The sequence below is a fragment of the Cyphellophora europaea genome (assembly GCF_000365145.1).
Source record: "Cyphellophora europaea CBS 101466 unplaced genomic scaffold supercont1.4, whole genome shotgun sequence".
In the NCBI taxonomy this organism is placed as follows: domain Eukaryota; kingdom Fungi; phylum Ascomycota; class Eurotiomycetes; order Chaetothyriales; family Cyphellophoraceae; genus Cyphellophora; species Cyphellophora europaea.
The window spans coordinates 120,032-143,385 of NW_008481810.1; the positions used below are offsets into that span (position 1 = coordinate 120,032).

Below are 23,354 nucleotides of genomic sequence, written 5' to 3' on the forward strand. Positions count from 1 at the left end.
GGCACTGTACGACTAAAAAGCCACTGCACCAGGCTGAGCACCTGACATATGCGATGTATATACGCTCGATGCAAGAAGCAATCCAAAAAGACCTCACAATCCACGAACCTCCCTTCGAACTAAGCCTCCACCTCCCCAAAGCGATATTGTCCCCAGCTCATACTCCCCTCCACCTTCGTCCACAGCATCCTCCCCTGATCACTGCCCGCAGCGCCGACGCCAACATGAATCGGCAGCAAATGCTCAAAAGTCGGATGAGCCTGTCTGGCATCTCTCCTCTGCAACAGCGCCTTCATCTCCCGATCCCTCTCCTCACCGGGTTGCCTCTCCACCGCCTCCTTAAGCGCCATATCAAAGCTCTCCGCATACGCAAACCCACCAACCCCCCTACCCGCACCACCCCTAAAATCCCTCAGATTATGCACCGCCATCCCACTCACCACAACCAGCACCCCCTCTCCCCTCAACTTCTCCAGGGCCCTCCCCATCTTCAAATGGCTCTCCGCATCCCCCTCCTCCTCCTGCGGTCTCAGACTAACCTGCACAACCGGCACCGTCAACTCACTTTCCACTTCTTTATCAAACATGATCTTAAACGGCACAAACACGCCATGATCCAACCCCCTCTCCGTCAACACCGCCCTCACCCCTCCCTCCCCCAACACCCTGACCACCCTCTCCGCCAAACTCCTCGAGCCCACATGCGGGAACTTCTCGGCGTAGTAGTGGCGCGGAAACCCGTAGAAGTCGTAGAGCAGCGGCTCGTGCTCGGCGCCGTTGACTTGGACCGCACCCGGAACCATGGACTGCCAGTGCGCGGAGATTACGACGATGGCTTTGGGGCGCACTTTCTGCATGATCTCCTGGCCTAGGGACTGCAGTTTGGGGAAGACCGGGTGCTGCCGGTCGTACATGGTCGTGGGTCCGCCGTGGGAGACGAAGTAGACGGGCGTGCGCTTTGTGAGTGGTGGGGTTGTGTCGTTGGTGGTGGTGGTGGCGGCGGTGGAGTGTGAGGCCATGCTTGTGGTGGTGGTGGTGGTGGTGTGGAGGGTTTGGAACAGGGATGAGAGACGGGCGAGTGGCTTGGACGCCAGCAGTGTTGCGTGGGGGGCCAGGTCTGCGCCGATAGTCAGGGCGACAAGGATGACTAGTAGTGCAGCGAGTAGTGCGGTGAGTGTGCGGGCTCCGGGGTGGGAACGAGGCATACACCGGGCTGGAGAAGATGGACGGGACTGAGATGGATGCAATTGTCTGCTTGCTTCGTACTCTTGCTTCCGGGGACGGGCGTGATGAGGCAGGATCTCGCTTGGCTCTTATATTGTCTATCTGCAGCGACAATTCTCGTAAGCAGCCGGCAAATGGTACGGATAGTGCACTGTTGGAAGTAGATGCAGTGGTTGCCTTGCGAGGCAGCGATTCCTAAGCTCGTGTTAAAGGCGCGGAAGTCTTCCGTCGGTGTTGTCCGGATTGCGGATTCTCGGTGCGAGGGGCGATGGCGATAGGTCTCTGTGGACGAGCGACGAACGAGGATGGTTTCGAGTAGCTGCAGAAGTGCAACACTGTCGAGACAATAATGTTTCGTGCTGAGTGATGCAGTAGATCCTAGAAGACGTGGTGGCAGTTGCGCAGACTCATGACACAGCGGGCAATCTAGTCATTGCTCAAATACAGTGTACGAGGCGACGTCCAGTGAGTTCATACCACAAAATTTCTCTCGGAAACCATTTCTGCCTTCAAGGCTGACTACAGCCACTCCGATCATTGCCTTGATTCGTATAAGTGCAGCCGTCTTGAAATGGCAGCTCAAGCCAACGCAAACGGTCTTCATACGCCTCGGTCTTCTTCAACGGCCTAAGCTTGTCATCGCACATGGATCTCCGCCTCGCCTCTTCTTTGATGCATTCCTCAGCACTCTTCTTGCGGCCAATTGGCGCTGCCTCAGCCCTCGCTTCTCTGTCTTTGTCCTCCCGGATTATGTCTACTGGGAAGTCGCCAGTCTTCTTGACAAAGTGCACGATGGCCGTCATTTTGTGCTGCTTCAATTTGTCCTCCTAGGTCTCCCTCCTGCATCGTCCATACACGTAGCGGAATGCATGATGATTCTGGTATTCTCTGATCGTACGGATATCCTTGGGTGCCCACCCTTCGGTTCCTTGAATGATCTTATCAAGCTTGCTGTCGAGGTGGCAATTGCCCATCAGGTAAGGCCAGATCAGGTTGGTCAGCTTGACTAATGTCGCGGACACGGGGTCGGCGTCGCTGTGCACGTGCTCGAAGAAGAGGAACTCGCCACCGTGCTTGAGGAGTGCGTGGATTATAGCGACTGTTGCCGTCATCTCGGTGGGGTGCATGGAGCACATGCTTTTGACGGCCACGATTGTGTCGAAAATGCCATCTTTGGGAAGGCTTTTTGCGTCCGCATTGATGAGTCCAGCGTCTTTGAGTGCTTTGATAAGCGACCCAGGTTCAGCACCGGCATTCAGTATGCGGTACTTGGGCCGACCAATTCCCGCAGCGGCAGATTTCGCGAGCAGTTGCTCATGGAGATCTTTGTTCGGTTCGGCGCCGTACAAAAGCTCAATCTGAGCGGGGTTGTAGTGTCGTGACTGGTCGCCAGTACCAGGTCCAAGCTCCAAGACGACTCCACGAGCACGCTGGAGTAGCTCGTGAATGTAGGGATCCTGAACGGGCTCAGCTGTCGTCAGATTAGCATTGATCGAGCTTCGACCTCAGGATATGATAGACTGACCCGCCATTTGAGGGCCTATATGCTTCCAGAACCTGCCGAACCATTTGTCCCGAAACCTGGAGAACGAGAACCAGATCGAAGGTGTGATGGGGAAAAGTAGAAGGGTCACCCAGAGATAGAAGAGAGATAGACCGATCAGTGTGATGGGCTTCTGCCAGGCTTGCACGTAGGCCAGCAGCGACGGCATGATGGACTACTAATAGGGCCAATCTAGAAATGAGAGTACCAGATGAAGTACGTAACGTCGAAACGAAAGACACTTACAGTTGGATGAGATGAGCCATTCGAGAAGTAATATTCGCTGGTAAGCCTGTTCAGACCGTCCGATGTGCGCAGCTTGCTCGTATACAAGAGGGGGCGAGCCAATGTCGCGGAAGGCACCAGGGACTGTCAGGTGACCACTGGGGATACCAAGTATACTTCTTTACCTCGGCTTCAGCTGGAAAAGTGGTCGCCAATCTGATCCGTAAGTTGGAGGCGAGAAGACAGCGGCTAAACAAGCTCATCTCCCTTTGAATCTATCTGCTTTTGGGTATTTTATGAACCAGTGTCGCCTTTGGTAAGCAACAAGTCTTCCCCGAACATCTCATCAATCATAGAGCAATTCACCACATCCGTTCTCGCTCACGCCACCGTCTTCTCGGTCAGCTCAATGCCATACTCCTTCTTGAGCTCAGTGAGTAGCGGCTCTGCAACATCCCAGGTAACGGGCGCGAGCACACCCTTCTTGCTGATCCGTCCATCGAGCACCATCAAGCAAGCCACCGCGCAAGGGACACCCACCAGCTTAGCCATAGCACTGTAACCCTTGGGGTCGCCGTACTCCACCAACGTGCTCGTCCGTGTCTCCTTGGAACCATCCTTGTGCTCAATCTCGAACTTGTGCTGAAGCATGACCATGTCTCGCTCACTCTCCTCGTACTGCATCTTCTGCTCCAGGGTCGCGCAGAGGGTGTCGAGGGGGTTGCCTCGAGGAGTGATCTTGGACTCGCTGAAAAGACCAAGCCACTTCATGCCGTTGAGGATGCGATTCTTCTCGGCAGTGTCTGCGAAAGAAGTCTTGCTTGAAATGCCCCAGTGCAGGTCGGTTTCACTCTTGGAGCTGGCGCCAATGATCTTCTGTGTGGCCTCTGCCCAAGTGATCTCCTTGTCGAGGAAGTCATGCTTCTCTTCCGACAAGAAACCAATGTCGACCAACACCTTGACGAATTCTGGGAATCCCTGGTAGCGGAGTGTACCGCGAACAACGGTTTGTGCCTCTGGGATATTGTATCGCTCGCGATAAGGAGTGCTGTCGCGGTTGGGGTAGGCAACGAAAGCGAAACCAGGGTAGATATAGTACGGCTTAGCAGTAGCCATCAGGTCAGGACCAGCAATGGACACCTCCTTTCCATCCTGGTAGAACTTGGCAGCATTTCGAAGTGCAAGCAGCACGCCACGGCTGGACCAGCTGAACTTGTAACCGAGTGGGTTGTCCGAGGCTTCTGGCGCAGGCAGACCGCCACAATAGCTGTAGAAGCCGGTAACTTTACCGCCCTCTCTGTGGACATCTTCAATGGTCTTGACGGCGTAGAGATGGTCAATACCAGGGTCGAGTCCGATTTCGTTCATGACCGTAATGCCAGCGTCGATACACTGTTGCTCCAACTCCTGCATGGCAGGCGAAACGTATGAAGTAGTGACGACATTCTTCTTGTTGCGAATGGCAGACTTGATGACGGTCGCGTGGAAGGTATACGGGATGAGGGAGATGACAAGGTCGGAGCGTGCAACTTCGGCATCGAGCGCCTTGTCGTCGGTCACATCGAGGGAAACAGGGCGGGTGTTCTTGATGCCAGCAGATAGCTTCTTCGCCGATTCAAGAGTACGGCAGGCTACAGGAACGTCAGCATGAACCACGGTCAGGATCTTGTGGTCATGACTCACCAATGGTAACCTCAATGCCAGAGTTGGCAAGGATCTCGACGGTAGGCTTGGTAACGAAGCCGGCACCCAGTAGTAGTGCCTTCTGGCTAGAGAGACCCAGCTTTTGCTGGAGGGTGGAAGCGAGGCCGGCCATGCTGTATGGTATGTTCAGATGTGCTGAGTTGAGCTGATTCGATGGTAACACTGAAATGCGATATCGCTCGTGACTCTGGGAGAAATTCTTGTGCAAGTAAACATTTTGCAGCCAACGGCGTGCGGGGACGTCCTCGTCTTGCACTCTCCTGGCTGCCCCGCGCCTTGCGTCAACGCCAAGCAAAGGTACCGACACAGCAGCCAGAGAAGTAGCATTGATGAACTTTTGATCTTTACCTGATCGTGACCTGTCTACTGGCTATCTACCTAGGTATCGCCTCCCGCTTCCGCATTGGTTTGCTGACATAGCCAGCTCTACCTGTTGGCGTAGTGGAGTTGTCGTGACTGTGGCTTCTGCTCCTGTGCTTAGCTTCGCTCCAGCGACTCAGCACCGAATTCCTTACAGCGCCATGTATGCACTCAGCACTTTCTTCCCGTCGTCACTTAGCGACTCTTGCACCGTCTTCCCGATCCTGCCACTGTGTCGCTGATCGGCGTCTTTGAGATAACCGCCAACCCATTTTCGTAGGTCGCCGATCTCGGGGAAGGGGTCGCTCTGGGGTTTGCGGACCGTGTTCAGTTGCGTGAAGCCGACACCAAAGCCAGTGTCGTCGACGTCTTGCTCAATAACCATGTCATCATTCTTGGGCGGTACAGGTGGGTCTTCCAGAAGCTTCAAGAGAGCTGTGCAGGTGAGCGGCCAACCCTTGGGGTATCGCTGAACGAAAGCCTGGCTGTCTGCAAGTGTCTTGGTGAGTGACACTGCTGCAATCTTTCGATCGATGGGACGAGCGAGCTCCTGTGTTTTGGGAAGGATGATGCTGAGATAAAGCCCACGGAAAATGTCCTCGTTTTGCACCTTGTCTGTCGCGCTGATGAAGAAGTCGGCGCCCAGTCCTTTGTCATCGCGTGACGCAACAAAGTGGTAGAAGCGCACAAAGCGTTGCTGGAAGGCCGCAGAAGGGTTTCGCTGTAGACGCGTGAAGATGATGTTGAGTATGGGAACCCAGAAGTTCTCCAGAGCAGAAGCATCAAATGTTGCCACAATCGTCTCGAGGAGGTCAAACGCATACCCCTCATAAGCTTTGGATGCAATCAACTTCTGGAAGATGCCCAAAACGTTTTCGATCTGGTTATTCGCCTGCATGTCGGCCGCCGAGCGGATAATGAGAGCAGTAAGTAGCCGGACCAGAGCCGGCACGTTGCCACGTTGCTCCCACAGGGCTGGCATGAGCACTGGGGCAATCAACGGCTGCAAATTGGGCGGCAATGGCTTCTCTGGTTCGCCCTCAACAAGCGCCGCCAACAGCTGGAAGACATAGGGCATGAATTCCTCCACGGAATTTTGGAGAACAGCGAGGAAAGGGTTGAAGAGAGCCCCAATCAGGGCGTCCGACTGTGAAGGTCCAGCGAACCGGATGAGAGCTCCCAAGGATTCAAAGTGGTAGTAGTAGAACTTTGGGTTCGACGGGTTGGGATAGATGATATTGGTGATTTGGACGAGGTGATTCAGGGTTGATTCGATAACCGATATCACACCCTCTCGAATGACAATTAGCACCCGCATGATGCATCGCATCAGGAATTCGTTCTCCTGCACCTTCTGCGGGGCTGGATCTTTCTCAATCAGACTGAAGAGGTGTTCAAGCAGGTCTTTCGCGAGTGGCGTAATATTAGCAGGGTCAATGACTGGCTTGCCATCCTCGCCATACATGGCTAGCACTCGCTCCACAGTCACAGCTGCATACGTGTAGACGCAATAGTTGGAATTGCCGAGATGATTGACTAGTAACGACATGACTTGTTGCCATTGGTCTCTAGTGATGATGCTCCGGAAGACGTACAGGTATTTGATTGCGTCGACTACCAGAAGAGGATGTGTGTTCTGGCCCTGCAGGTCGGCGGCGAGATTTTTGGAGAAGAAGTCACCAATATCGACCTGGCCGTTGGTCGATGTCACACCATGTGTCGACGTCGCTTGACCCTTGGCTGCGGTTGCGTAGAAAAGATTTGTTGCTGTGTCTTTTGATCTCCAGTTCTCGGCCGGATTGGTGGCGTAGTCTTGGAGACACTTGTCGATGACGGACATGGTGATCTGCGTAACTGAGACCTCAAATTGATCACTTAGTTGACGCAGAAAGTCGGTAGCTGCTCGTCGTCTCGTCTCGCTGTCCGAACCTTCCAAGTCACGTCTGATGAATTCGATGGGTTCATCTTCGAACATTTCGATATCGGAGTCTCGGAGTGCCACATTGGGCAAGATGACCTTCTCAACGATTTGGGATTGTACGCTTGCATCGTTGAAGACTTGACTCTGCTCCTTGATCCGCGTGACTGTGGTCAAGAAAAGGAGGGCTTTGCTAACCAGAATGTCGTTCTTGGGGTCAGCGTTTGTGGTGGTCAGAAGTGCCCAGGAGCTCTGTACGAAAGATCCGATCTGTGATGAGAAATCTTCATAGTACTTTTGCGTGAAGAGGGTCAGAACTTCAAAGACATTTCCTTTGGCATTCTCCAGAGGGCCGGCTTCGGACTCATCATCGGTATGTAACAAGGGGCTGTCGTAGGTGAGGTACTTTAGCAGAAGGCCAGCAATGCCTTGCATGTTATCCTCGAAGACGGGAGATAGATCCTGACAGCATAGGTCATAAAAGATCTGAAGGATGAGATCAAGCTCGGCGAAGGCCTTGGTAAGAGCAGCTTTGTCATTGCCATGAGCCTCAATGTAGGCGTCAAGACTCTGCCACAGGCTTAAGAAGGGCTGTGCAAATTTGGACAAAACGTGGTTGATTTCGGTATAGAGCTCATCTGAGCGAAATAGCGGTCGCCAGCGTCCAAAGATGGAATGCGCAACCTGGAGAACACCGATGTTGACGGTCAGATCGTCAGGCTTGAAACGCGCAACGAGGTCATCGACAAGGGTATCCCATCTCTCCCAGAAGTCACTATCAGCAATCACACTGATTGCTTCGGCCAATTGAGTCTGGATTCCGCTCGGTACGGAAGCCATTAAGCCAATGATCTCGGTCTTAATGGACGTGACATCTTGCTGTGAGAGTTTGTAGTTGCCCTCAACATCGGTCCAGTTCCTCTTGATGAAGTTCTTGAAGAACAGCGCGCTGGCAAGGCGCGTGTTGTAGCTGAAAGCATCGGAGGCGGTGATCTGAAGGAGAAGGAGAGCAAAACCGGGTTTCTTTTCTTCGGCGCGGATCTCAAGCTCGGCTACATTGACTGTCAGTACTGATCAGTGGTACAGTGCTCAACAGAGTGCTAACCTTTCTTGTTGGTGCGCGGATCCAGGCTGGCATCAAGCAGCTGAGCCAGATGGTCTAGCGACGCCATAGCGGGGAACTTTTGGTTGGGGGGATGGCGATGGGCTAGCACCACATGCTCAGTCGTAGAAGAGAGGGTCGAAGATACGGGAGAGGTGGCGCAGAAGCTTGGGCACCTTCAAATAGTGCGGGAAAAGTGCGGAAAGATTGTGCCACAGCTGGATGTCGTTGTTTACTCGCGGGGGGACTTTTTGCGCAAGAGGCAGCTACGCATCTCCAACGAACGAAATGTTTGCTAGGCGGCGCCACAAGGCTGAAAGGCAACTAGAGTCGCCTGTGGCTCAGCAGTTAGGGGCGAGAGGCGTGGGCGGACCATGGTTCCAAGCAGGCGCCACCGTGACCCCGGGGAAGCAGCTTCCTGCAGTATCGGTGGAGCCTGGAGTTGGTCCTGGACCAGTGAAAATCCTTTCCGTCAGCGCCAGCTGCCGCTTCCGTTAGTGGCACTTTTTCATGGCCTTCAACCTCGACATCAACCACCCTTCTTCCTCACATCAACTTTATAAAAAGCCTCTCTGCACATAGTATCGCGCACCGTTGCTCTACAACTACAGATTCGCCTGTTCACACGACTGCGACTGGGTTTTGCAGAATTCTCCAACTCCCAGCTAATCTATCAGCCCTTATCGACAGACATCTTGAACTTATCTCAGCAGGCCGGCATCAACCAAACCATTCCACCATCATATCCCGCCCATCCCAACAATCATGGACTCTTCGTAGTCCTATCAGCAACTCACACTGGTGTCACGACAGCAGTGCCAGTCTCGCAATGAGTTGTAGTTTTCAACTGGGGCTCCGTGCGCTGAGTCACCCATGGATCTCCTAAACCTAGATTCCTCCAGCTTCGAGCGCGATCCGGACTATGCCAGGCAATGGCTAGCGAATCAAGATGCCTCCCCAGAGCGTGGCACCATTCCTGGGCCTCTCTTGGACGCTACCTCCCAGAGTCCGGACGTCCTCATTGCCTTCTCGGACACTCTTGGCGCCGCCATCCAGTCATGGTACACACGTGTGCAAACGGCTGCGAAGGCCAGAAATGAAGATCGCCAAGACCGCAGCCTGTTGCAGGTGGCACAGGACGCCTCAAAAGATCTGACATGGCTGTTGCAATTCACAATCGACTTCCTCAAGCACGTTGAAATTGAAGGTGATGGTGAGAAAATTGACGCTCCTGGCCCCTGCCTTCATCGACTCACCCGAACATCCATTGACCTAGCACTGAAATCTGGGAAACGAGGTGACATCGAATATGCCATCGGCACTCTACACTTGCTTGTCCAACGCTTCACGTTCCCAGAGGACTGTCTGCGCGACACTTTACAGGTGCTAAGTGCCTCAGCCATGCACTTACAACCGACCCCCGATCGCGTATACCAGTGCTTTCGCCTCTTGGCGTCTGGCAGACTTGCAGAACAAGTGATTGAGGTCATGCTCAGCTTTGTTGCTAAGCCAAGTGCTGCTAACCACAGCCATGAACTAGCCTACGGCCGCGGCGCCTTGCGCCTGCTGCAACATATCGTTGACCTAAAGACCGACAGTGGAACATTTGTGGTTGGCACCTCTCAGGTCATTGATGCTTTACGGCTCGCTGCGTCACAGATGATTCTGAGGTATGTGACCGACATCATCTACACACTTCACGCCATCTTGTCGCATCCATCTCGACGAGACGATGTTGCAGCTCTTGATTTCACACCAGTTGTGGAATTGCTGAGATTCTCACTCGACGCTTCACTGCCGAAGTTATCGACCAACAGCATTGCATCAACGGACCTGCAGCATACCACATCTCCGGACAAAGATGCCAACCGTTCTGTCGATCGGCACGTTGAGGAGCGAGATGCTGCCATGAGAGCTGTGGGTCACGACATGGAGAACGCATGGTCCACCATACGCGACCATCAAAAGATCGTAATAAGTGACTACGTCTTACAAAACCCCCGATACCTCTCGGCCGACATGGTTCGCTGTTGCATTGATTTCACTTTCAAAGGACAACTACTCTCGGCAGAGCATGATGAGTCTAAACGTCGAGTACAGTGGCTGCTGCAGTACATTGTACGGGACCGTGACCTACTGCCGGACTGTCGAACTGCGGCGTTCGAAGTCTTGAACAAGACCATGGTCGACCTCATGAGCGCGCCGAGCGATGCCACTGAGAAGTCTCAGTCTGCTTCAAGCACAATTGCCGATTACAAGCGGGTGCTTCTATTGCAGCTCTCGATGGAAAACGACAAATCGGTGCTCGTCGCGATCAGCGATTCTCTTCCGCTGTTAGCGAAATCACCCGACTGCTCGAGCTATATCGTCACCAAGCTCACCGATTTGGTGTTGCATGGCTTACCGACCCGGGGACAGCGAGATCGAAACGCGCTATATGCAACCAAAGCGTTGGTGTCGATTTTCGCAGATAGCCTCGCGTTAGATCCAGCAGTCTTCCTCCAAGCCTATGATGGTCTAGTCAAGATCAGCAGCTTGGAATGCCCATTTCGCGAGGCTCGCATTGCATCTATGCGTATCCTGTTCAGTATCCGAAGCACACTCAGCGGCTGTATCTACATTACCGATGATATGAGTGCCGGGTATATTGCAACAGCCCTGTGTAGAACGCGGGAGTCAGCCGAAGCATTTGATTATGGCACACCAAACTCTGACAGACGATCAACAAGCTCCTCCAGTCTTTCCAGTACAGTCGGTCCGACCTATCAGTGCACATGGATGTTTGATGATGAGGACAACGTGAAGTCTCCACGGGCTGGACCGTCATCCATCATTACATCTAGCAAATCAGTCAGCAAGCAAAGTGCTGATAAGTTGCATCTCGATGTGACCGCCTGGCTGCTAGAAATTATCCGCATTGTACAGAAAGACACCGACTGGGAGGTCTACAGCTGGGTCATGGTCAATCTTGGCAGCCAACTTGCGAATATGGAGCTGTTCAATTCATCGCTTGAGTCCATCGTCATGCTTCGCCAGGTGGTCTGCGAGCAAGTTGCGAACTACAAGATGCATGAGCCGCCAGCTGCATCGGGTCTAAAGAAATCCGATGTGGCTCTTTGCTTGTTCAATATTCTGACACCAATGATTGCATACGCCACCAAAAAGGGCGAGGTCATTCAGAAAGAATTCGGTGACGAATTGGTCAAAGCGTTCCTCGCTGGCATTGCCAGTCAGCATTACGAAGGAACGGCTCGTGGATGCATACATGCTTTGTCGATTTGCAGCTTGGAGATACCTGCGTCTGTTGCATCTCTGTATCCAAACATCCTCGAGCGTGTGTCTCGAAGCATGACGCAGTCGCATTTGACCATGCACATGCTGGAGTTTCTGTCCGAAGTGGCCAGCCTTGAGGAGCTTCATTCCAACTTCATGCAGGAAGAGGTCGCAAAGATGTTTGGCATGTGCATACAGTTTCTGGAACGGACCCGCGAACAGGCGGCATTAACCACCAGTAGCTTGCCCACGAGATCGGCGACACCGTCCCGTCAGAGTGGCGTCAGCCTTAAGCGGCCACCGTATCGCGCTGCCATGATGAAAGATGTCGGTGTGCCGCAGTATGCATCAGCACTGGCGTACCATACAATGATCCGGTGGTTTCTGTCCTTGAGATTGGAGGTCCGATCCAGGCTTGTATCTTGGATCGTTCCGCGTCTGATCTGGAAGAATAACCACGGTGACGATATGATAGACGAGCAGAGCGAGGTGTTGATTGATATGATGCAGCGAACGGCATTTTCCGATCTCGGTGAGACTGCGCCGAACCCAGATTTTGCCAAGGTATCTGATGGTAAAGTGTCGAAGACTTCATGGGTGGTGGGTTACAGTATCATCACTGCGGAAACGGCTGGTCACACCGGGTTGACACAAATCACGAAACGGCAGGCATCCGGTACCACACATGCCATCTATCAGCAATCGACGATAGCACTCCCGGGGCATCACGCACCCTCTAATACTGAAATCAAGCCGGGAGAAGTGAACGATGATGGTCCAGCGATCGAGATGCTGCCTCCTCATATTCTGCTTCAAATGGTCAACACTGCCGCCCCCACGAGAAGTGAGGATCAGCCTACGGCACTACCCAACGACGATGTGATTGAGCGAGCCTTGAGCACGTTCGATCGGATCCCCACTGTTGACAGCAACAAGGCTGGGGTCATCTACATCGGACCAGGTCAGACCGAGGAAGGCGAGTTTCTGATGCTGCAGTCAGGCTCGGCGGATTATGATCGATTTGTGAAAGGTCTTGGTTACAGCGTGTCGCTTGAGCCACCTCTGCAATACAACCCGCAAGGCTTACGACATCCGCGTGATGGGTCCACGACGGTTGCGTGGCGAGATCGTGTGACGGAGATCGTGTTCCTTATTCCGACCATGATGCCGCCCAACACCGAAGACGAACCCGAGTGGCTGCACAAGAAAGCACATGTCGGCAACTGCTTTGTCAATATCATTTTCAACAACTCTGGCCTGCCTTGGGACTTTGAACGGCTACGGTCCCAACTCAACTACATCAACATTGTGATAACGCCGGCAGATACGATCGATACCGAGGAGGTTGTTCCATCGTTCTACCACGTGCAGGTTGTTACCAAGCCTGGGTTTCCCAATATCAGCGCCGCGGCGGACCCGAAAGTGATTTCTGCGATACAATTGCCGAAATTCGTGCGTGTGCTCGCGATCAATGCCAATGTATTTGCGCACTGTTGGCAGACCAAGGACGTCGATAAAGAGTTTCCAAGTAATTGGCGTGAAAGACTACAGCATATCAAACGGCTCAAGCAGCGGATGGATCGTCGGACAGCCTCGGGCAGCGAGGCGACACCTGGTGCGGGTTCCAGCTCGGGTATGATGTCCCCTCCATCGACTGGCGCCGGTGGTAGACGAACACCTGTGACTTCGAGTAGTGGCAACAGTGAACTTGGTGGGCATAGAAAGACCGTAGGCGCTCTCGCAAAACAGCTGGATTTCGGGAGCTGGACATCATGGAATTAACGCATATTGCATGGTCCGGCGAGATGGCTAGGGAGATGAGGAGAGGAAAAGTAGCCCTGGCCTGAGTAGCTCCAGTATGGCGTGGATGGAACAGGAAAGGATGGAACAGCATCAGGCGCTGGCAAGAAAAGTTTTTGCATTGTCTAGTTACTCTTCTCCTATACAAAATTCGAGCATGACGGCAAGGTCTGTCCGTGCGTACGCGAACCTCCTCATCATCATCTAACCATGTCTAAGATTGTTGGTTTTCTATTCCCAGCAAGGCCTTCATTTATATCTCACGCTCTAGACAGCGGGTCCCACAGTCCAGATCCAGCAGAGACCCTGACAAGGCGACACCCATGCGGGTGTGAAACTGTTTCGGGCAGCCGAATATCGATACGCTACGTAGCATTATTACGAGATCAAGTGTGTTCCGTGGAGGCCTAGGAGGAGAAGGTCAAAATCAGGCAGTAAAACAGACTTTGCGGCCAGTCAAGCGTCTCCACTTGCGCGAGTCAGCAAGGCGACAACTCATTCACCAGTTGCGCTCTTTGCTCCTTTTTCATCACCAAAAACACCACCCTGCTTGTACGGCACAACGGCTTACCCAAAACGTCGACGCCCAAGCCACCTCGGCTGGTGTCCTACATGCGCGGATCTTACGTTATACGAACTCGATGCGAGTCCCAGAATTCCATGCCGGATCTCAGATCTCACTGAGGCGCCGCGAAATAGAGTTGACAAAGCACGGCTTGAACCAGGCTTGGGATGGACCCTTTCCCCGCATTGCCACAACTAGACAACCCGTGTCAGCGAGCACTACATCGAGCAGCTGGCATTCGGCGATTCCAACCCAGGACACCGGTCACCATCCCCCAGACCGAGAGTGAGGGGGTACGACAAGGTTTGGTGACGATACCCGTGCCTCGTATGCGGCATACAACATGGACGCGACATACCTGAGCGCGATCCCGACGTGGTATCTTGCAACCGCATGAGGCTGCTGGCTCCTTCGACAGCATGTCCACAACCACAGAGACTTCCAAGACGACGCTGAAGACTTTCCCACCCGTAGTGCTTGATACCACTCTCTACCAACTGCTGCTGGATGACTTGCCCGCAGGCGAGGCTCTAGAGACTTACTGCACCGTCAAGCCCAATTCCGATCCACAACATGGCGAGGCCGTGCCTCTTTCCAACAAGTACATCATCCATGCGGCGCAGTTGGATGATAGCGACGACCTGGCACACCTGCAATTGGAAATCTGCTCTTACCTGCTGATGTTCTTCTGCGGACCCATGAAGGTCATCTTCCTTGGTGCCGAGGGCGCAAGCAAGGATCCAACCCTGTCTCAGAAGGTCGTTGATGAGAATGCCAAAAGGAGCTTTGCGGTCATTGCTCTTGAGCAGAGACCCGTCATTTAGTATGTTTGTCTTCGATATCTACCATTTTCGTTTTGCTGAGCTCACCCTCGCAGCACCTATGCCAATCAGGATGACTGTGCGGCAAATCATGACGGCTCCAAGATTCGCTGGGCATTTGCTATGGATTTTGCAGAGCGGCTGCCATATCTCTTTCACCCCGAACTGGTCTACAAGATGAATAGCAAACGTTGGCTGGCTGAAAGCGACCTCAAGAGCGCCAATGATCGGATCATAGACTGCAACATCATCTGCCCTCAGAACGAGGAAGGTTTGAAGCATTGGTACCACTGCGGCGCCACCTGCGAGTCATGCAAAGATGGCATCCGGAAGGAGACCGAAAGAATCCGCGCCGTTCTGCAAGAGCGGCAGATTCCCTTTGTGCTTAAACTGACCCAGTCACTCAGCAGCGTGGGCACCAACATCGTCACGAATGAAGAGGAGCGATCCGCCGTCATAGACAAGATTACAGACTACCTCCAAGAATACCTTCCACGGATTACCCGCACCAACGGCCATCTCTACACAACTGCTCTAATCCTTTCCGACGCCATTCCCGGCAAGACCATGGCCCTTAACTTCTACGTTCGCCGCAACGGCACCGCGCATTTCCTCGGCGCGTGCCACCAGCTGGCAACCGGCGAGAGCGGCCGACAAGCCACCGCCATCACGTACGCCGACCAGGAAGGACTGGAGAAGAAATACCGCTCGACGCTGGCACGCAACGCCAAAGCCCTGCACGACCTCGGCTACTGGGGTCCCGTGGGCGCCGATATCATGGAGGACCCCAGCGACGGCACGCTCTTCACCATCGATCTGAACGTGCGCACGCCGCTTAGCCTGGTGCTGCACCTGCTCAAGGGCCACTTCAACGACACACGTGGGCTGGGCGTGGCGCTCGTCTACGAGTGCGTCATCTTGCGCATCTCACGAGACGAATTGGAGGATCGCTTCTTCAAGGAGTTTGACGAGGGGAGGCTCGTGCTGTTGGGTGGTACGCAGTTGGGCGATGACGGGAAGTGGGCGTTTGGTGTGGTCATTGCCGGTAAGAATAAAGACGAGATTGATGCGCTGAGCGATCGGATTCTGAGGTATGAAACGGACGATCAGGTCGACGATTGAAGCGAGTTGTGTACACTGGTCCTGGGTCAAAGCTGTACATGGCTATACTATACCTGCATATACGATCAATCTCCGCTGAGCGAAACTCCCCTTGGTATATACGGTATGTACCCCTCGTAAACCTCGCAAGCCAAGCCTCGTCAAAAGCAACCAAGCCTTTCGACTTTTGCCTGCTTTTCCATCCTAGTCTTCGCACCTAGACGATCAGCATCCCCATCATCATAGCGCCAGAGCTAGGAAATGTCGTGGCAAAACCGCGCGGTATCACTGGTCCGGTCGTCAGCGAGCCTATGTGCTGCGGGCCTGTCGGACCTGTACCCCATCTTTATTCCTTGCTAGAGAGCTAGACTCTTTACAAGGTACCATGTATGACTCTGCCTAGCCGCTAGATCGTTCAGTCATGTCTCATGGCTTGGAGTGTAAGCTGGTAGCTAGCTACTTTTTCTGGTCAAGTCCGGCAACACCACGTACGTGGGCATCTAGCGTGTCATAAAGATCGGTCATAAAGAAGTTGGACCATCACACTCAGTTGTCAGGTCACATCGACAGCCTATTGCTACTGCCATCATGCAATTCTCGTCGCTACTGTCAGCCACCACAGCCGCGCTCTGGGTCCAAGCCGCGGTGGCATCCGCTTTAATCCCCCACGATGCCTACGGGAAGCGACAAGAAGACGCCTCTCTCTCCGGCAGCAGCTTCGAGCTCGACGCCGCCAGCGCCCCGCTCACATTCACATACACCACCGACTCCGCCGACGACACTAACTGGATCGCTCTTTGGGCAGTGGGCGACGGCCCCGTCGATGCACAGGCAACTGCGCCAGCTTTGGTCTGGGAGTACACGCCCGGGTCGGAGGGCGCCGTCCAGCTCTCCGTCGATGACCTGCACCCAGGAGACTATGTGGCGTACTTCCTAGCGGAAGACGGCTACGAGTCGCTCGCGGATCCTGTGGAGTTCGCGTTTGAGGGCTTAGCGCCCGATCTGTACTTTCCGGTCGAGGAAGCCACGCTGCACAACGCCCGGCAGGGTGAGAGTTATGTGGCTCGCCTGGGTGGATTAGTGCTCGGCGTGGGCAACGGGACGGTGGGGTTTGACAAGGCGAGCGGCGATGACTGGCTTCACGTTGCTGATGATGGGACGATCACCGGCACGCCGGGCTGCAAGTGTCCTGAGAAATCACATGCAGAGGTGCTCGTTACTGCCGACAACGGCTCGTCTGCACGTCTGCGCGTGGTGATCCCAGTACGCCGGCGTCGGCAGCCACTCGTCGACAGATTGGCCGTCATGTCCTACAATACCTGGATGGGCGGCACGCACGTGCACAATTATCACGAGAAGCAGCTGCGTTTCATCCTCGAATCTGGCGCCGACATCATCGGCCTTCAGGAAGCAGCTGCCGGTGACCATGTGGTCCGCCTCAGCGAGGGACTGGGCTGGCACTACTGGCAGAGCAACCGCAGCGTCGGCATTTTGAGCCGCTACCCGATTGTCGAAGAGTACGGAGAAGTTGACCCTGTCGATGTCCCGGTCGAGGAGACCAAGATTTCACCTGGCGGTGGAGTGCGGATTGGTCTCAACGGTGAAAGCAAGGCCAAGTCTGAGGTCAATGTCTGGAGCGCTCACCTGTCGTATCAGCCATACGGGCCTTATGACTTTTGTTTTGACAACATGACCGAAGAGGAGGTTCTGGAAAGAGAGGGCTTTTCAGGAAGACCGGGCCAGATGCAGGGCATCCTCACCCGCCTCGAATCGCAGCTCGCCGACTCCTCCAATGTGCCTGTCATCCTGGTGGGAGACATGAACGCCCCATCTCACCTCGACTGGATCGAGGCTTTGCGCGAGAAGAACTGCGGCATCGCAGACAACTATCCCTGGCCCACTTCCATTCTGCCAACAGACGCCGGCCTCATCGACTCATTCCGCGTGGCACATGCTGATGCCGCCCGAGAGCAGTGCCTCAGCTGGTCGCCCATCTATCCTTTCAACGAGGGCAGCACCGGCGCGCCGGAGCCGCAGGACCGCATCGACTTCGTCTATGGCACCGCGGAGCTCCGTGTCCAGAGTTCGGAATGTCTTGTAGCGGGAGAGCCGCGCCCGGTGCCGGACCACGAGGACAATGAGTGGACGAGTGACCATCTAGCGGTATTGACGCATTATCGCCTGTCTTAGCAGCAAAGAGAGGCGAGCCGGCCTAACCGAGGTTTTGGCCCCTGTACTCCGTACGTCGCCTGATCGCGAAGCAGTACGGAGTATTGTGTTGATAGACATGGAATATGCCCGTATGAGGCCATAATGCCACTCTCTAGCTCACCCTTTCCCACGACATAATGCCCCCATAGCCCCTCCAACGTGCCGTCTCTTGCCATAGTACACTAGTATCCCGACGTCCCGATCTCGCCGGCGTCGACCGAGTGTGAAGTCGCATCGAGGAAACGTGGTTGCCTTGGCGCCTTGGCGGCAATCTCGCAAAATTGCCTTGCGGATCTCCGCGAGTCGCTTTTCCATGTCTTCTTCTCTCCTCTTCTCGAACAGTGTCCGTTGGATCAAACACGTGCTCGGCGTTCTGCCTGCACGTGTAGACCTGTCCCCATGTCGCCAAGATGACATACCATATCACGCTTGCTATGGCGCTGACACCTGCCTGGACGGGTATGGACACTCGCTCAAATTGTAAAATGAGCCAGCAAGCAGAAATGATATAGGTGAGGTCGAGTCCCGGAGGAGAGTCTCTCTGCTGCTCACGGGTCATTAGAGGTAGTATCTCACCCCAGTCGTTCGCTCAATTTACCCTCACCGCCTAATAATACTTGGTTTAATAATGTTCGCTAAACAAGCCCTCGCGGCCGCCGGCCTGGTGTGCTCCTGCGCCGCCGTGCCAGCCTGGTCGCCTCCCCACGCCAACGGCATCAAGAACTTCATCTACATCGTTCCGGACGGGTACGGGCAGCACTCGCAGACCATGGCGCGTGACTACGCCATGCTGCAAGCCCCCAACGTCAGCGCCAGCAACCCTGGCCCGCCGAGCTTCGAGCTGGGCGCCGACAAGTTCGTCGTTGGCACCGTCCGCACCTGGGCTTCGGACAACCTTATCACCGACTCAGCTGCGTCCGGCACCGCTTTTGCCTGCGGCCACAAGTCGTACAATGATGCCGTGGGCGTGACTCCCGATGGCCTGCCCGTGGGTAGCATCCTGGAGACGGCGAAGCTGGCGGGTTTCAAGACCGGTCTCGTCGTCACCAGCACCATCAACCACGCCACACCGGCTGTGTACGCCGCGCACGTGGCCCACCGTGACAGCTACGAGGCGATCGCGGCGCAGGAGATTGGCTACTCGCACCCTTTCGGCCCCATGGTCGACATCCTCATGGGCGGCGGGCGCTGCTACTTCAAGCCGCAGAGCGACGACACCTCATGCCGTAGTGATGACCTGGACCTGTTCGGCTTCGCCGAGGAGAAGGGCTTCACCGTCATGCAGGACCGTGCGGGTTTCGATGCGCTGAACATGGGTCAGGACGCTGAACTGCCGTACATCGGCCTCTTCAACGACGACCAGATGATGTATGAGATCGATCGCTCGCGCGAGCCGGAGAAGGAGCCCTCGCTGCTGGAGATGGTGGAGACGGCGCTTGTGTCGCTCGACCGTGCCGTGTCGGGCAACGCGCCATCGCGCCCCGGTCGTCCTGGCAAGCCTGGCCATGGAAACGGCGGCAACAATGGCAAAGGTTACTTCATCATGATCGAGGCCAGCCGTATCGATCATGCGGGCCACGCCAACGACGCAGCCGCCCACGTTCACGATACGCTCATGTACAACGAAGTCATGGAGTTCGTGGGAAAGTGGATCGATGAACATGAGGATACGATGATGATGTCTGCCGCTGACCACGAGTGCGGTGGTCTGACCACCAACGGCTTCGACCCCTCGACCCTCAGCGCGGCTTCGCACTCGTTCGAGTATCTCCAGGACCTCTGGGACGAGAACACCGGTGACGAGCGCGCCTTCCTGGTGGACACCATCCTCCCCGGCGCCGGCCTCAGCGACGTCGTCTCCGATGCCGAGGTCGACGAGCTCCTCGCTAGCGGCGACGACATGTGGGAGACCCTCACCGAACTCCAGGCCGAAACCGCCGGCGTGAACTGGAGCACGGGCGGGCACACCGCGGGCGACATCAACCTGCACGGCTACGGCGCCGGGCCGAAAATGCGTGAGTTCAAGGCTGACATGGCGGGCAATCATGACAACACCGAGCTGCCGAGGTATATCGAGAAGGTTCTGGGCCTGGATATGGATGCCACGACGGCGAAGCTGCGCGCTGTGCCGGCCGGCTGGGTTGCGGACGAGGATGCGGCGAAGAAGGTCAAGAGAGGGAATGTGAAGAGCAGGGATGGGCATGCGGCTGGTCACGCGCATTCGCACTGAGGCGAGGCGAGGCCAGGCGAGGCGAAGCGAGGCTCAGAGGCATGAGCTTGCGAGGTTCGTGTCGTGTCGTGCCTTAAGTAGAACAGCTCCAACGACCTTTTGAGTGGTGGTCTCGTGGTGGCCTACTGCGCTTCACAGAACCACGGTCTCAGGTCCACGGCCAGTTCATCTCATCGCTTTAGGTCTGGGTAGCGAGCCAGCTGGCTAGCTAACCGATAATCTTGATATTTTTCCTGGTGCAGCTTGCATAGATAGCCCTTGTTGATGGCCGTCATGGTTGTCACAACATGTCTCTGAGAAACAATTGCCCTTCGTTGCCGCTGCGGCGACTCAATTCATGCGTCTACATCCATGATTCGTCCGCTGGCGCTCGCATCGCGTGCTCCCGTACCGCTACACGTCCCAGATAGCGCGATTTTCATGCTCACAGAGACTACCGACACACATACGCCTTAACAATGAAATGAGCAGCCTAAACGCCAAGACCAGCCTCCGGCTACACCTACGGCGCCACCCGTCCTCCCCGCCTCGGACAGGAGTCTCCTCGAACCGCAGTATCTCCATACACGCTACGCAATGCCATGCCATGCCATGGCACGCACCGGCCCCCCACTATCCACTCCAAGAGTCCAATCCATTCAAAGCCCGCTCGCTCGCTGTAAGCGCTGCTGCCGCTGTTCCTTGGCCTTGGCCTTCGACGTTCGATAACGTGAATAACGTGTGGGGTCAGGCATACCCAGCGAATTAAGATGGACGTTTCAGTCCGCGCACCGTGAACGTGAACGCGAACGTGAACGTGCAGGATCGCTCTCACTCACACGGCACTATCTTCCCGAAACGCACTGCCGCGGGCCAAGTCGGGCGAGTGCTAGGCCCCCCTTGATTTTTTTTCATCCGCCAAATCCGCAACCTGGGGCAACCTAGCTGACCTGGCATGGGCTACTGTACTGCATATTGCGAGGGTGTGAGAGGAGTCCAGGTCAAGCGAAGCGGATAGAAACACGTCACGAACTTTCCGGGCATGGCCGGGCACCGAACCGCCTCAGCTCTCGAGAGATGTACTGTAGGTGAGAGGTACCGTGCCCGAAAGGAGCAGCCAAGGAGCTATGAGGCGCAGTGCCACGCTGGCTATGCAGTGCCAGTGCAGTGCAGTGCCAACGGTTTCCTATGAAGGAGGGGGGATTGCCGGCCGGTCGGCTAAGGCGAGATATGTGGGTTTCTTGGGTGAGCGACTTCTGCACTGAGGCCGACATGGCGCTTTTTGCTGAGATTGAGATTGAGGCATTGTGGTTTGTTTGTTCTTGAAGCTAGACTTCTCGTGGACATTGTTTTTAGTCGTGTTCGCCTCTTGGAGCTCATTTGATTTACGTCGTTGACGAGCGCGAGAGCTGCTGGTCATGGAACGGCCGGCTGATAACGGCGAAGAGCCTCGGGCTAATGTGGAGGTGCGTGAACCATGTGAGAGGCAGAGGGCGTGATCACCAAACGGTTGTCTTCGAATACAAGGTTGATATGATTATGGCAGGTGCAGGACAACGCGCTGGAGCACGAGGAAGACTCAGCATACTCCGAAGGCGACGTGTAAGTGTCCCTCCCTCGGTCCCTCTGCCTGCCTTCTCATTCAAACACAAACCCACTCCTCCCTCATGCATCCAGCCAGGTGCAACTGCAGTACCTGACACACCCCTTCCCTACTACAGCGAGAGCTACACGACATCCCTCCGCTCCAGCGTGGAGAACTACAAGATCGAGCACGGCCGCCGCTACCACAGCTTCAAGGAAGGGCGCTACCTGTTCCCCAACGACGAGCAGGAGCAGGAGCGCTACGACCTGATGCACCATATCCTCGTGCGCTCCATCGGCGACAAGCTGTTCCTGGCGCCCGCGTCGACCGAGGGGACCCGGATCTTGGATTTGGGCACCGGCTCTGGGGGGTGGGCTGTTGATGTTGGTATGTTTGCACGTGGTTCTGGTGCAGAGGGGCGCCGCGCGAGAAAATGCTAATGAGCTGTTTTTTGCGTTACGATAGCGGATATGTATCCGGCGGCTGAAGTCGTGAGTGGCTCTTCCTGTCGAGAGAACGCCGGAGGGCTTGGGTCTTGACTACGGTGACAGGTTGGCAACGACCTTAGCCCCATACAGCCGCGCTGGTAAGGCTTCTTCTATCTCCAAACAACGCGTCGAGAAAACCCACAGACCCCACGGCACAGGACAGTGACCTTGATGTAGGGTACCGCCAAACCTCACGTTTGAGGTAGACGACTTCGAGAGCGAATGGAGTTTCGACCGGCCCTTCGACTTCATTCACGCCCGCTACATCTGCGGCTCGGTCGCGGACTGGCCGAAGCTGATGCGACAGGCCTACGAGTTAAGCCTCCATTTCCCTACCTCCCCTGCGCCATCCGATTTGCATCTTTTTACCCTACCTTCAAAACACCCTCTCACCCTCCCCCCACCCTTCAGAGGCCCCCCATCCCCTCCTCCCACCTTTCCAAGCTAGTCCTCCTAACATCTTCTCCCTTTCCTGCGCAACAGCAACCTCAAGCCCGGCGGCTACGTCGAGTTCCAAGACTACGACATGCGCAACTTCACGCAAGACGACTCACTTTCGGAGAATAACCAAGTGGCGCACCTCTTCGACCTGCTGATCGAGGCCGCCGACAAGATGGGCCGCACCGCCAACCCAGGCATCCACCTGCGCGAGTGGGTCGAGCAGGCCGGCTTCGAGAACGTGCGGGACGAGGTGTTTTTGATCCCGTTGGGGGCGTGGCCTAGGGATGCGAGGATGGTATGTTACCGTTACCGTACTGTAACTTGAGGCGATCCTCGTGGAGGAGACTCCTGCTCCAAGGGGGGGGAGGCTCAACTATGTTTTCGTTTTGGGGCTTTGCTCCCTCCCTCCCTCCCTCCCCCGTCTTTCTTTGCACACACACACTCTCTCTCGGAAGACCTCACCAGACAGTGTCTCACATCAGCTAACCCAATCGCCCCTGGGGCAACATACAGAAAGAAATCGGCACCATCAACATGGTGCAGTTCCTCGACGGCCTCGAAGGCTTCACCATGGCCATGTTCACCAAGATCCTCGGCTGGTCCGTCGAAGAGATCCAGGTTCTGCTCGCGGGCGTCCGGAAAGATGCCATGAGGAAGGATGTGCATATGCTGCATAGATTGTAAGCCTCTTCTTTTTCTTTTGGCATGATTCGTCTGGTATGAGAGAGAGAAAGAGAGGAGTTTTGGGTGTGGCTGTCTGGCTGGCATCATAAAGGAGAGGCAG

General features: G+C 55.2%; 9 protein-coding genes across 9 annotated transcripts; 5 read left to right on the forward strand and 4 right to left on the reverse strand.

Moving 5' to 3' along the window:
- Positions 1 to 119: 119 nt before the first annotated feature.
- On the reverse strand, positions 120 to 1,019 carry HMPREF1541_04296 (uncharacterized protein; the record flags this gene model as incomplete). Its single annotated transcript, XM_008718642.1, has 1 exon — positions 120 to 1,019. The coding sequence occupies one exon, from the start codon at positions 1,017 to 1,019 to the stop codon at positions 120 to 122; it is 900 nt and encodes a 299-aa protein (XP_008716864.1).
- Positions 1,020 to 2,051: 1,032 nt separating this feature from the next.
- Positions 2,052 to 2,936, reverse strand: HMPREF1541_04297 (uncharacterized protein; the record flags this gene model as incomplete). The annotated part of the gene is made up of 2 exons (XM_008718643.1): positions 2,052 to 2,695; positions 2,750 to 2,936. The coding sequence occupies 2 exons, from the start codon at positions 2,934 to 2,936 to the stop codon at positions 2,052 to 2,054; spliced, it is 831 nt and encodes a 276-aa protein (XP_008716865.1).
- A 437-nt stretch (positions 2,937 to 3,373) lies between these two features.
- On the reverse strand, positions 3,374 to 4,808 carry HMPREF1541_04298 (saccharopine dehydrogenase [NADP+, L-glutamate-forming]; the record flags this gene model as incomplete). The annotated part of the gene is made up of 2 exons (XM_008718644.1): positions 3,374 to 4,623; positions 4,676 to 4,808. 2 exons carry the CDS (start codon positions 4,806 to 4,808, stop codon positions 3,374 to 3,376), a joined length of 1,383 nt encoding a protein of 460 aa, XP_008716866.1.
- Positions 4,809 to 5,207: 399 nt separating this feature from the next.
- HMPREF1541_04299 (uncharacterized protein) lies at positions 5,208 to 8,146 on the reverse strand (the record flags this gene model as incomplete). The annotated part of the gene is made up of 2 exons (XM_008718645.1): positions 5,208 to 8,026; positions 8,080 to 8,146. 2 exons carry the CDS (start codon positions 8,144 to 8,146, stop codon positions 5,208 to 5,210), a joined length of 2,886 nt encoding a protein of 961 aa, XP_008716867.1.
- An 803-nt stretch (positions 8,147 to 8,949) lies between these two features.
- On the forward strand, positions 8,950 to 13,131 carry HMPREF1541_04300 (uncharacterized protein; the record flags this gene model as incomplete). The annotated part of the gene is made up of 1 exon (XM_008718646.1): positions 8,950 to 13,131. One exon carries the CDS (start codon positions 8,950 to 8,952, stop codon positions 13,129 to 13,131), a length of 4,182 nt encoding a protein of 1,393 aa, XP_008716868.1.
- Positions 13,132 to 14,133: 1,002 nt separating this feature from the next.
- Positions 14,134 to 15,657, forward strand: HMPREF1541_04301 (uncharacterized protein; the record flags this gene model as incomplete). The annotated part of the gene is made up of 2 exons (XM_008718647.1): positions 14,134 to 14,537; positions 14,592 to 15,657. 2 exons carry the CDS (start codon positions 14,134 to 14,136, stop codon positions 15,655 to 15,657), a joined length of 1,470 nt encoding a protein of 489 aa, XP_008716869.1.
- Positions 15,658 to 16,224: 567 nt separating this feature from the next.
- On the forward strand, positions 16,225 to 17,826 carry HMPREF1541_04302 (uncharacterized protein; the record flags this gene model as incomplete). The annotated part of the gene is made up of 1 exon (XM_008718648.1): positions 16,225 to 17,826. The coding sequence occupies one exon, from the start codon at positions 16,225 to 16,227 to the stop codon at positions 17,824 to 17,826; it is 1,602 nt and encodes a 533-aa protein (XP_008716870.1).
- A 649-nt stretch (positions 17,827 to 18,475) lies between these two features.
- On the forward strand, positions 18,476 to 20,077 carry HMPREF1541_04303 (uncharacterized protein; the record flags this gene model as incomplete). The annotated part of the gene is made up of 1 exon (XM_008718649.1): positions 18,476 to 20,077. The coding sequence occupies one exon, from the start codon at positions 18,476 to 18,478 to the stop codon at positions 20,075 to 20,077; it is 1,602 nt and encodes a 533-aa protein (XP_008716871.1).
- Positions 20,078 to 21,474: 1,397 nt separating this feature from the next.
- On the forward strand, positions 21,475 to 23,254 carry HMPREF1541_04304 (uncharacterized protein; the record flags this gene model as incomplete). Its single annotated transcript, XM_008718650.1, has 8 exons — positions 21,475 to 21,522; positions 21,603 to 21,658; positions 21,778 to 22,028; positions 22,107 to 22,132; positions 22,193 to 22,227; positions 22,307 to 22,444; positions 22,613 to 22,865; positions 23,084 to 23,254. 8 exons carry the CDS (start codon positions 21,475 to 21,477, stop codon positions 23,252 to 23,254), a joined length of 978 nt encoding a protein of 325 aa, XP_008716872.1.
- Positions 23,255 to 23,354: the final 100 nt, after the last annotated feature.